The 12982-nt window shown below is 33.4% G+C and overlaps 1 protein-coding gene across 1 annotated transcript in view; it reads right to left on the reverse strand.

Annotated features, from left to right (window-relative positions):
- Window positions 1-5626: 5626 nt before the first annotated feature.
- The window catches only part of uimc1 (ubiquitin interaction motif containing 1), a 40204-nt gene continuing 32848 nt past the window's right edge, over window positions 5627-12982 (reverse strand). The window contains exons 14-18 of the mRNA XM_003200891.7: window positions 11236-11293; window positions 11020-11125; window positions 6186-6234; window positions 6056-6107; window positions 5627-5969 (exon numbers count right to left, since the gene is read on the reverse strand). Of these exons, the coding sequence (XP_003200939.2) occupies window positions 5804-5969; window positions 6056-6107; window positions 6186-6234; window positions 11020-11125; window positions 11236-11293 (431 nt within the window). The 3' untranslated portion in view covers window positions 5627-5803. The remainder of the gene's footprint in view (window positions 5970-6055; window positions 6108-6185; window positions 6235-11019; window positions 11126-11235; window positions 11294-12982) is intronic.

Raw genomic sequence — 12982 nt, forward strand, 5'->3', positions numbered from 1 at the left:
GTTTACTCACTTTAAGTAAAGTCAACTAAACGGATTTAACAACAGCTTGTATATGAAGGCAGCATTTTTACACTGCAACTCTTTTTCTTTTTTTTCTTCTTTTTTTTTTTTTACACTTTTTCTTGTTTCTAGTCCAAATATTGAAAACTTCTTAAATCAAGAAGCATTTTAGATGAGTAAAATACTGTATATTGTTTTGTTTTCAAAAATAATAAGTCAAAATTAAGATATATATTTTTTTCAAACTTTCCTCGCTTAGAGATTATTTAGAAAGATTTAGAAAGATTATATAGAAATGTTTCTAGAATCAAGTATTTATAGATATTTGGACTAGAAACCAGAAAATTGTGTCATTTTTTGGGTGAACTATCCCTTTAAAATTGTACACTCAAAAATGATGCTCGCTGTTTACTCAAACTACACTCTCAGAAAAAAATGGTACAATGTTGTACCAAAGAAGCTACCAACCTTTGTCACTGGGGCAGTACAGTACAGTTTTATGGAACAGAATTGTACCTTTTTTTAATGAGAACAATTGTGCGTACCCTCATTTCAATTTCATCATAAAAAGTACAGAACATTATCATAAGAGGTCTTTTGTGTACCATATAAGGTACATCTTTTTGTGTTTTACTTGTTTACACAGGCATCTTGATTCTTTTTTATTAAGATCTTCAGCAATTCAGTTGAATTGATTTATCGCCATTTTTTCAGAACTCTTCTGTATTTTTCCTTAATATAATATACAATACTGTTTATTACAAAGCCATTCATTTAACTTTGAATTTAAACTATTTACAGATTACTATAATTACAAATTCAAAAAATTTTTTCTTTTTACTAAATGGATTCTTTAATTAAATGTACTTTTATTATTGTTTTTGTCTGTATGGCAAGTCATTTAGTATTTTATAATTAAGTACATTTTGTTTTATTCATTCATTTCCTTCGGTTTAGTCTCTGATTTATCAGAGGTTGCCACAGCGGAATGAACCTCCAACTTTTCCGGCATGTGTTTTATACCTTAAGACAAAGAAACAAATTTGTACCATTGCAGTTTGTACCTTTAAGCACAAGATTTGTCCCATGGGAAACTAAAATGTACCTTTAGTTTTTAAAACCTTCAGATACAATATTCATCAAAGGTACAAATGTGATCCATGGAGGTAAAACTAAAGTGATCAGTTTATTTTCAGTAAATATAAAACATCAAATATATTTTTAAACATTGATTTTTTGATACAGAAATGACGGTTTCTTTGTGTGTAAATTCACATTTACCATTAACAATAAAGAATAAAAAATACTTTAACATAAATCAAAAAATTTATTTTTCACAACACTTTTCATAAAATGAAACACAATCTCCAATCTACAATATAAACATTTTTTTCTCCAATTTTCACACAATACCTTTGTAATCACTTTAAAGTTCATTTAATTTACTTAATTTTAAAATAGAAATAGAAGTATGCAAAAGTATTGTATGGAGATATGCACAATGTTTGATTAGTTTTACAATACTAACGTGTCTGCATGAACACTTTGCATATGCAGGACTTTTGCCAGCTCACGTGCGTAGTGAAAAGCAAACACCAAAAGGTGCGGATATCAGCAATGAAAATGTATTTTTAAGAAAAGGCTTACCAACGGTTTATTAAGAATGCCTTAAATGTTTAGTTTACAATACCTACTGTGTAGTTTTGCTTAACCAGTTATTTTGTACTATAAAACTTAATATTTAGTGTTTATGGGTTTCTTTAAACATATGCTTTTAAATGATGATTCATGTTTTAATATGAAAATTATTAATAAAATCACTTTGCCTTTCCAGTAATATTTATTGTCATAGATGATGTAATAAAGGACTTCTCCAACACTTATGTCCTTTTTTATGAGAACAATTGTGTACCTTCATTTCAATTGTACCATAAAAGATACTGCGCAGTATCATAAGAGGTCTTTTCTGTACCAAATAAGATACAACTTTTACAAAGGTACAAAACTGTTCCTTAAGGAACATTAGTTGTACCACCGTGTACCTTTTTTTTCTGAGAGTGTACTTATTTAAAATGAGCTGAAACAACACAATTTTTGATGTTTGATTTGGGACAACTTAATTGTTTTTAAGTTCAATTTACTTAAATTTGTAAAACTAATAAGCTAACTTATTTCCTTCATGTTTTCCGAACACAAGTGGACTGTGTGGAACATTTTAATAAAGCAGTTATAGAGTTGATTGTTGATTCTTATACACATTCAAGTCCTCTTTCCCAGTGATGGGTTGCGGCTGGAAGGGCATCCGTTGCTTAAAACATGTGCTGGATAATTTGGTGGTTCATTTCGCTGTGGCGACCCCGGATTAATAAAGAGTCGAAAAGAAAAAGGAATAAATGAATTCAAGGCCTCTGTCGAATATTTCTGTAGCAAGTACTGTTTCCTCATTTCCTGATACTCCTCATATTTGACACGTAATGTGTTTTCAGAGATATAAAGAGGGTGTTGTTTTTTCCAAGAATGTAAGTGTGTGTAATCAGTCACACACACACAGCCTCCAGCTATACGGCTGCAGTCCTGCCATACATACTTCACTGAACCTCACCATACCTGAAGATTTACTCAAACGTCACTTTAGTATGTTTAAATATAAAGTTATTTTACTTTAAGTTAAATTAAGTTTTCAATGAAATTACATTTTCAATGTCAGAATTATTAGCCCCCTTTTGGATTTTTTCTTTTTTAATATATTTCCCAAATGATGTTGACTTACCTGGTTAAATAAAAAAGGCTACTATGTTTAACGGATCAAGGTAATTTTCAAAGTATGTCTGATAATATTTTTTCTTCCGGAGAAAGTCTTATTTGTTTTATTTCGGCTAGAATAAAAACAGTTTTTAATTTTTTAAAAACCATTTTAAGGACAAAATTATTAGCCCTGCTAAGCTCTATATTTTTTAGATAGTCTACAGAACAAACCATCAATATAGAATAACTTGCCTAATTACCCTAGTTAACCTAATTAACCTAGTTAAGCCTTTAAATCTCACTTTAAGCTGTATAGAAGTGTCTTGAAGAATATCAAGTCAAATATTATTTACTGTCATCATGACAAAGATAAAATCAATCAGTTATTAGAAATGAGTTATTAAAACTATTATGTTTAGAAATGTGTTGAAAAAAAACTAAACAGGGGGGCTAATAATTCAGGGGAACTAATAATTCTGACTTCAACTGTATATAATATATATTGTCAATATAACTTGTTTACAATTTAGTATTTTTGTGGGTTTTTAGGTCTAACATTTTGCAAAAAAATCTTGCCTTTGGACTAATTTGGTTGCATTTACATTCTTGAGTGATATTGATAAATGTACTGTACACAGTGAATCAGTAAAATGAGGTAAAAACACTGACCTCTGACCGTCCTCCCGGAAAAAGATTACATCCTGTGTACAAAAATAGAAAGGGTCAAAGGGAAAATACCAAAGACTGGAAAATACAACAAAAAGCTGAAACACGCCAGCACAAGATGGCGCTGTCAGCAACAAATAAAGCATTCTTAAATGATTCACATTTGAAGTTATTCTAACAGGGTTTACATGCATTTTGTATACCTGTTACACTAGTGTAAAATACTTGAAACAGTATAAGTGAGGAGAATTCGATAACGTTTACAAATCCATTTCTGTTGTTGACCATGACTAAATATGCTACTATGTCAATCTGGCACTTGGCAGTGGTTTGATTCATTATCTGCATGCTTTACCAGTTTTCACTGACTGCAGGTGACTGAAACCACTCGACAACAGCTTGTCCAGTTTTAGACCTGTTGGCTCATTCAAGTGCTCCAAAAAAATACATTTGTTACATACAATTTTTGTGCACCCCTTCTATTCAGTCAGAATTGCAGGTTATTAAGTCAGAATTAAGAGTTATCAATTCAGAATCGCGAATTATAAAGTCAGAATTTTTAGTTATTAAGTCAGAATTTTTAGTTATTAAGTCAGAATTGCGAGTTATAAATTCAGAATTGCGAATTATAAAGTGAGAATTGCAAGTTCAGTCAGAATTCTGAGTTATAAATTCATAATTGCGAGTTATAAAGTCAAAATTGTGAGTTAAGTCAGAATTGTGAGTTATTAAGTCCAGAATTGCGAGATATTAAGTCAGAATTGTGAGTTATTTCAGAATCGCGAGTTATAAATTTAGAATTGCGAGTTATTAAGTCAGAATTGCGAGTAATAAAGTCAGAATTGCGAGTTATTAAGTCAGAATTGCTAGTTAAGTCAGAACTGCGAGTTAAGTCAGAATTGCGAGTTAAGTCAGAATTGTGAGTTATTTCAGAATCGTGAGTTATAAATTTAGAATTGCGAGTTATAAAGTCAGAATTGCGAGTTAAGTCAGAACTGCGAGTTATTAAGTTAGAATTGCTAGTTAAGTCAGAACTGCAAGGTATTAAGTCAGAATTGCGAGTTATTAAGTGAGATTTGCGAGTTATTTCAGAATCGCGAGTTATAAATTTGGAATTGCGAGTTATAAATTTAGAATTGCGAGTAAGGTCAGAATTGCGAATTATAAAGTCAGAATTGCGAGCTATTAAGCCAGAATTGTGAGTTAAGTTAAAACTGCGAGTTATTAAGACAGAATTGCGAGTTATAAAGTCAGAATTGCGAGTCAAGTCAGAATTGCGAGTTATTAATTCAGAAATGTGAGTTATTAAGTAAGAATTGCGAATTAAGTCAGAATTGTGAGTTATTAAGTCAGAATTGCGAGCTATAAAGTCAGAATTGCGAGCTATAAAGTCAGAATTGCGAGTTATTAAGTCAGAATTGAGAGTTATTAAGTCAGAATTCGAATGTATAAATTCAGAATTGTGAGTTTAGGCAGAATTGCAGGTTATAAAATCAGAATTGCAAGTTATTAAGTGAGAATTCTGAGTTATAAGGTCTCGCAATTCTGACTTAACTCTGAATTCTGACTTAATAACTTGCAGCTCTGACTTATAGCTACTCAAAATTCTGACTTAACTCGCAATTCAGACTTTATAACTCAGAAATCTGACTTAATAACTTGCAATTATGAATTAATAACTTGCAATTCTGACTTTTTTGTGGTGGGAACGGGCTTCCATATATTTCAGACCTTTATAAGTTTCTTCTTTCCCGTTGAACTCAAAAGAAGATATTTTGAAAAAAGCAAGAAACCTGTAACCATTGACTTCCATAATAGAAAAACCCGATGGAAGTCATTGGTTACAAGTGTCCAACATTTCTCAAAGCATCTTCTTTTGTGTTTAACAGTTGAAAGAAACTCATAAAAGGGCAATATAAATGATGAATATTTAAATTTTTGAGTGAACAATCATTTTAGGGGTATAGGAGTGGAAAGTACTGAAGACTAAGTAAGTTTTGCAAGCACATCTCACACAATAATCAAATGCAAAGCGAGCAGCTTTTTGTTGGGCAGCACAACATATGATCCGAATAGAACAAGACCAAAATATTCGCCAGGAACTTTTTCTCTCTCACAACAAACTCTCGAATGTGAGCTTTCATGTAGAATTTGGTTTTAAAATGTAAGAATGTGAACGCCACACCTTTAAGAACAATTCATCCACACAGACAAGTGAAAGTCTAAACAGACATTTAATACAAACTCAAGACGGTGTCCATATCATTCGATACACTTCTTTTAGACAACAAAGACTTTAAATAGACAACTGTATGCATTTATTATTGTATAAAAAGTCATATAAATGAAGAAGCATTGAGTAGCAGTGTTGCTAAAAGCATTGTTCACCCCACTACTTTTTGAATTTCCTCTTTCTTGAGAGTCTTAGGCTGTTCCTGGCAGACTCAGTAAGGCATTGTGTATTCTCTGAAGGAGGAGTGAAGGTGCTGCTGGGAGAAGAAACCATTGCTTCACTGACACTTTCAGACGTCCCCATCACCACAATATCAGAAAAGCCGCTGGAGAATCAGTCAGGAAACGATTAGGAAATCCATAAAGACATTTGCACAAACGAAATGTTTAGCGAACAATATTGGAATTGTACCAGTTGCTCTTGGTAGGAACATCCGACGGGCCAGGCTCATCACTGGCAGAAACTGAAATGTAAGAAAAGTCCTTAATGGCATAACTCAAAATCTTTAGTGACCTGAAAATAAATAAGTAATATTACACACCAGTGCTTCTCTGTTCTGTCCGCTCCAGAGCAGAAAGCAGGCCGTTTTCCTGCAAAAGCACAACGATATTGACATGCCACATAATGTAAATCTTCTCACCCAAAGGAGAGTTCACACAAAAGTAAAACTGTGCACACTTCTTACTCAAAAACAAGAGGTTACTATTTTCAGTTGAAAACAAAACAATTTGAAGAATGTTGGAAACCAGTAACCACTGACTTCCATAGTGGATAAAACAAATACTGTGGAAGCTAATAGCCATGTTTTCATCCACCGGTTTTATGCACATTTTGGAATTTGCATATAAAGTCTGAAATAACACATTTAAAACTGAGCACAACTGAGTAGGATCAAATTTTTGAAAAAGTCAAGTGATTTTGTTTTAATAGGCAGTTTATCAGCATGTGATTGTTTTGTTCTCTTTGACTCATTGGATTGAAACAGTGCTGATGTACAAATGTTTTATGCGATATTCCAGTTTATCACATAAGCCTAATTTGCATTTTTAGATTCAAAAATAGCTAACCATTACAGCTTCTTCCACATTCTTCAAATTATCTTCTTTTGTGATACCCCCCCCCCCAAAAAAAAAAAAAAAAAAAACAGTGCATCTGGAAAGTAATCATAGCACTTCACTTTTTCCATATTTGTTTAATGTCAAAGCCTTATTCTATAATGCATTAAATTTCCTCAAGATTCTACACACAATACCCCATAATGACAATGTAATTTTTTTATTTTTTATTTACTCAATTTAAAAATAAAAACCTGAAAAACCACATGATTGATGCACCTTTGGCAGCAATTAAGTCTTTTTAAATATGATGCCACAAGCTTGGCAGATCTGTCTTTGGGAATTATTGCCCATTCCTCTTTGCAGTACCTCTCAAGCTCCATCAGGTTGGATGGGAAGCAACAGTGTGCAGACATTTTCAGATCTCTCTAGAGATGTTTAAAAGGATTTAGGTCTGGGCTCTGGATGTGCCACTCAAGGACATTCACCGAGTTGTTGCGAAGCCACTCCATTGATATTTTGGTGGTGTGTTTGGGTCATTGTCCTGCTGGAAGATGAACCGTCACCCCAGTCTGAGGTCAAGAGCACTCTGAAGCAGATTTTCATTCAGGAGATCTCTGTACATTGCTGCATTCATCTTTCTCTCTATCCTGACTAGTCTTCCAGTTCCTGCTGCTGAAAAACATCCCCACAGCATGATGCTGCCACCACCATGGGTCACTGTAGGGATGGTATTAGCCTGGTGATGAGCGGTACCTGGTTTTCTCCAAACGTAATGCCTGGCATTCACTCCAAAAAGTTCAATTGTAGTCTCATCAGACCAGAGAATTTTGTTTCTTATGGTCTAAGAGTCCTTTAGATGTCTTTTGGCAAATTCAAGGCAGGGAGTGGCTTCCGTCTGGCCACTCTACCATACAGGCCTGATTGCTGCACAGATGGTTGTCCTTCTGTAAGGTTCTCCTCTCTCCACAGAAGAACACTGGAGCTCAGACATAGTGACCATCAGGTTATTGATCACCTCCCTGACTAAAGCCCTTCTCCCCCGATCATTCAGCTTAGATGGCCGGCCAGCTCTAGGAAGAGTTTTGGTGGTTCCAAACGTCTTCCACCTACAGATGATGGAGGCCACTGTGCTTATTGAAACTTTCAAAGCAGCAGAAATTATTCCCCAACCTTGTGCCTCAAGACAATCCTGTCTCAAAGGTCTATAGACAATTCCTTTGTCTTCATGCTTGGTTTATGCTTTGACATGCACTGTCAACCCTGGGACCTTATTTAGATAGGTGTACGTTATTTTGAAATCATGACCAATCAACTGAATTTACCACAGGTGAACTCCAATTAAGCTGCTGAAACATCTCAAGAATGATCAGTGGAAACAGAATGTACCTGAGCTCAATTTAGAGCTTCACTGCAAAGGCTTAGAATACTGATGTACATGTTAGAGCTGCACAATTAATCGAAAAAAGATCGCGATCTTGATTCGACCCCCTCGATGATCTTAATTCAGCATGTCTACGATTCTGTCAATCATATTTTCAAATTCAGGAAAGAAGAAAAGGCCGCCGCACGAGTTTCTCATTGTTTCACACATGTTGCTCAGTGACATGGACACCTTCAAATGATACTGAATGAGTCACATACTGCATTTATAAGGTATAATCCACCTAAAATGTCATTTTTGTTTTCATATAATGATGTTTTCGCGGCCGGGAAATCACACGTGATGTGAGCTGCTGACCATGAGCTGTTATCACAGAGAGGGCGCGCGCTTAATGATTGACGATTACGACAAGCATTTGATATGTTTTTTTCTTTCATAGTGAACAGAGTTGTGCATGAAAATAAATGTTTACAGTGTCAGTATAACTACTCTAGCCTATATAATGTTGAATATAATCTGATATTGACAAATGTCTGATTTTCCAGTGAATAAAATTGTCTAATGTGGTCAATGACAGATTGCAAGCATATATCTCAAACATAATAATTCAACATCAGAATTATTATAAGTAGAATAGAATTATTTATAGAAACCAATAGACCTACACATATTATTATTGATGTTGTGCCATGTTTGTTTTTACCAAAACTTTTTTTTTTACATCTACAGAATCGTAAGAAAATTGTGATCTTTATTTTAAGCAAAAAATAAATAAATGAATAAATCGCGATTCTCATTTTAGCCAGAATCTTGCAGCTCTAGTACAGTGGTTCCCAACCTTTTTCTTAGGCCCCCCCCCCATGAACTTATACAAACATTGGAGCCCCCCCACCATTTAAATACACACGCACACACACGTATGTACTATATACTATATATATATATATATATATATATATATATATATATATATATATATATATATATATATATATATATATATATATATATACTGTATGTGTGTGTTTGTGTAATATTAATATATAATATGTATAGAAAATATAAATTAATCACTTTTAACTTGTCTTGGCCATCAATAAAACCAAAATTTAGGTAGGCTTTGTCATACTGTTTAATCTTTTTCTTAGCCTCTGAAGAATCACTGCATTTACGTTTCTCTGCCGATTTTGTTTTAATTTTGCCTTTACGACACGTTGACAAGCACATTTCGTGAGTGAGCAAAATTTTAATAATTATTTATAGTTATTTATTTTACTTATTTTTACTATTATGTTGGAATTTACATATATAATAGTAGGGCTGCTCGATTTTGGGAAAAATCATAATCACGATTATTTTGGTCATAATTGTAATCACAATTATTCAAAACGATTATCAGTTAAAGTCAAAATTAATAGCGCTCCTGAGATTTTTTTTTTTTTTATAAATATTTCCCAAATTATGTTTAACAGAACAAGGAATTTTAACAGTATTTCCTATATTTTTTTTTTCTAGGCTTATTTGTTTTATTTTAGCTAGAATAAAAGCAGGTTTAAATATTTTGAAACCAATTTAAGGTCAATATTATTAGCCCCCTTAAGCAATAAATATTTTGATTGTCTGCAGAAGAAACTACTGTTATACAATGACTTGCCTTATTACCCTAATTAAGCCTTTGAACTGCACTTTAATCTGAATGCTTGTATTTTTAAAAAATATCTAGTAAAATATTATGTACTGTCATCATAGCAAAGATAAAAGACATCAGCAATTAGAAATGAGATATTAAAACCATTATGTTCAGAAATAATAATAATAAAAAAAACTTCTTTCAATGAAACAGAAATTGGGAGGAAAAGGGTTGCTAATATTCAGGAGGGCTAATAATTTTGACTTTAAGTGTATATATACAGTTATTTTCCACCCTGCAAAGGAAAGAGAAATAAATACAATAGAATAAAAATATTAAACAAACTGTGCTTTAAGCATCTTCACTGTAAGAAAAACATTTTAGCTACAGCAGTCCTTCAGTCAAGACTAGTGAGGGATTTTCTCGTTGTTTGATTAAAAATCATAAAAACAGGCGGCAGTAGGAATATTTCTCGCTGTCTCTTTGGTTTCTCTTTCACGTGTCTTTTGATCCTCAACTCGTATGTTTATTACACAAATGAGGGTTAATATAAATAATCACTAAACACCGCATTTTTGACACCTATTTGACCATTAAAGCGCTTAAATGACTTTAGATGTCTGCGCTCCTCTGCTCGTCTCAGTGTGCGAATGAGAGCAAATGCTGACCGGCCGCATGCTTCTGACTGAGTGTGCGTGCTGCACGCGCTCTTTCGCGCTTTTAAGAGCAACACGTGTACAACTGGAAAGGTGGCGGTATATGATGCAATAATCATTTATTTCGATTAATGCTTTTTTATAATCGTTTGAAATCGAATTAATAATCGATTAATTGTACAGCCCTATATAATAGTGGAGCATTTTTATGCCTTTTTCTACCTCAATACTTATCCTCTCCTGCGCCCCCCTTGTGAACTCTAGCGCCCCCCTAGGGGGGCGCGGACCCCAGGTTGGGAACCACTGCTCTAGTACATGTGATTTTTCAGTTTTTTTAGTTTTTAATAAATTTGCAACAATTTCAAAAACTCTTTTCACATTGTCATTATGGGGTATTGTGTGTAGAATTTTAAGGAAATCAATGAATTTAATCCATTTTGGAATAAAGCTGTAACATAAACAACTGTTGAAAAAGTGAAGCACTATGAATACTTTCCTGATGCACTGTAGTTTTGTGACAAGTGAAGGGAGAGCAAATAATGACAGAATTGTGATATTTGGGTGAACTATGCCTTTAAAATTTCTTAATAACAGCAGAAAAGAGTTTTATGTGCACTGTGTATGTGCATGTTTTGGCACACAATGGTCACCTGATTAGCTGTTGAGCTTCTCTCTATGCACAAAGGGACATGTTGTATATACTCCTGTAGTGGAAACAAATCATGACACACGGAGCACTTCTCAAGATTTGCTGATCTGCAAAGAAGAAGACCATCAATAGGTGAATCCTCATGTTTTTATGGCTTTAATGTAGGGCTTACTCAACAGATCTGTCAGAATTTTCAGTGAATGCTTGCTGAACTTACTTCTCAGATTGATGAGTGTCCTCCATCAACTGTCTTCTGTTCCTCGTCCGCCGGACAACTACAATCACATCAAATCAAACAAAAGTAAAATATGAATGAAGACAAGCACATGTATCTTTGCTAAAATCTTTAAAGCAGTGTATTCTCCAATAACATCATAACAGCAATATTATGAAATAATTCAAGCTAAAACATCTTCCATTCGGGATAAAAAACTGAATTTATTTAGTTTTCTGTGTCCCATGATCCTTCAGAAATCAAAGAAGAATGGGCATGCACATGGCTCTTAAATAGCATAAAAGTAAGAGAAATTGTGGATTTCTTTTATTTCAACAGCCTTTTAAAAAATAACTTTAATCCATTGAAAAGAAAAGGTGTATAACAGTGTCATAATAAATAAAAAGATAGTAAAAAAAAAAAAAATCACAATTTTTTGATTTGTCACATGTAGATGACCATTTATGTGCCATGGGTAAAAGCTGTGTTTCAATCCGGCTACCACCACAAGTATATTTCAAACCCGTGGAAAGCTCTGATTTTATATATATATATATATATATATATATATATATATATATATATATATATATATATATATATATATATATATATATATATATATATATATATATATATTCAACAGTTCTGTCTGGTTCTTAAATCTGATTGGCTGATAGCCGTGCGATATTCTGCAATATCAGAACTTCTACAGCCTCTTTATGCTTTGTGTATTACACCGCCCACATACAGCCAGCAAAAAGCAGACACTACAGATCTAAAATTTAAACGATGCTTGCTCAACTGTTTTAACTGTCAGCTTATGATTTGAATCCAATGTGGAAGAAAGTAGTTCCACATACAAAAGGGTTTTTGAAACTTTCCGTGTTTAATTTTGTTTTTATATACACAATTATGCCGTCAAACTGTTGTATAAACGCAATATCATACTCGTAGCAGTGCGGTATGGCTGTATGCGGCCTCGTGCCATCGCACGCCTCCCACCAGTGCCGATATACAGCCATATCGCACTGCTATTCGTGTGATATTGCTCATATATATATATTTATATATATATATATATATATATATATATATATATATATATATATATATATATATATATATATATATATATATATATATATATATATATATATATATAGGAGTTCAGATGCAAAAGCAGCTAAACGTCACTTCCGCCAAAAATGAGATAATGAAATTAAGTGAATGCTTTAGGCATGTATTACACCATCAACAAATAGATTTGCTTCTAATCATCCAAATCCCAGCGTCAGCACATAAGAAATAACAGTTTGTTGGCAAAAGCCTCTAAACGCCACTTGCCTTTGACAGCAAAAGCTGATATATCCCGAGACCCAATCAGGAGGTGTGAATAGAATCATCTGTTTTAATGTAACAGCGCGCTGATACGCCGGCTATTATGAGGAGAGCGTTTTATTCATGAGTTTACAATCAGAAGTCTAAAATGCATTCATAACGATTTCTGCACAGCAACGCTACTTTGAATGAGTCCAATTTACAATACATTAAACAGCAACTGCGTTTCATGAAAGACAGAGTAAAGATACCGTTCTTTTATCCCACGTGGATGCTATGAGGATAAATAAGAGACAAAGACCTTGAGTATGGTAAGGATGACTGAATGACAGCTTCTAAAAGTAGCCTACCCAGTAGCCTACCTTGTGTTTTTTTTTGCTAATTTAAGCTATTTTTAAAAGGATAAATA

Source organism: Danio rerio, chromosome 21, assembly GCF_049306965.1.
Source record: "Danio rerio strain Tuebingen ecotype United States chromosome 21, GRCz12tu, whole genome shotgun sequence".
NCBI lineage: Eukaryota > Metazoa > Chordata > Actinopteri > Cypriniformes > Danionidae > Danio > Danio rerio.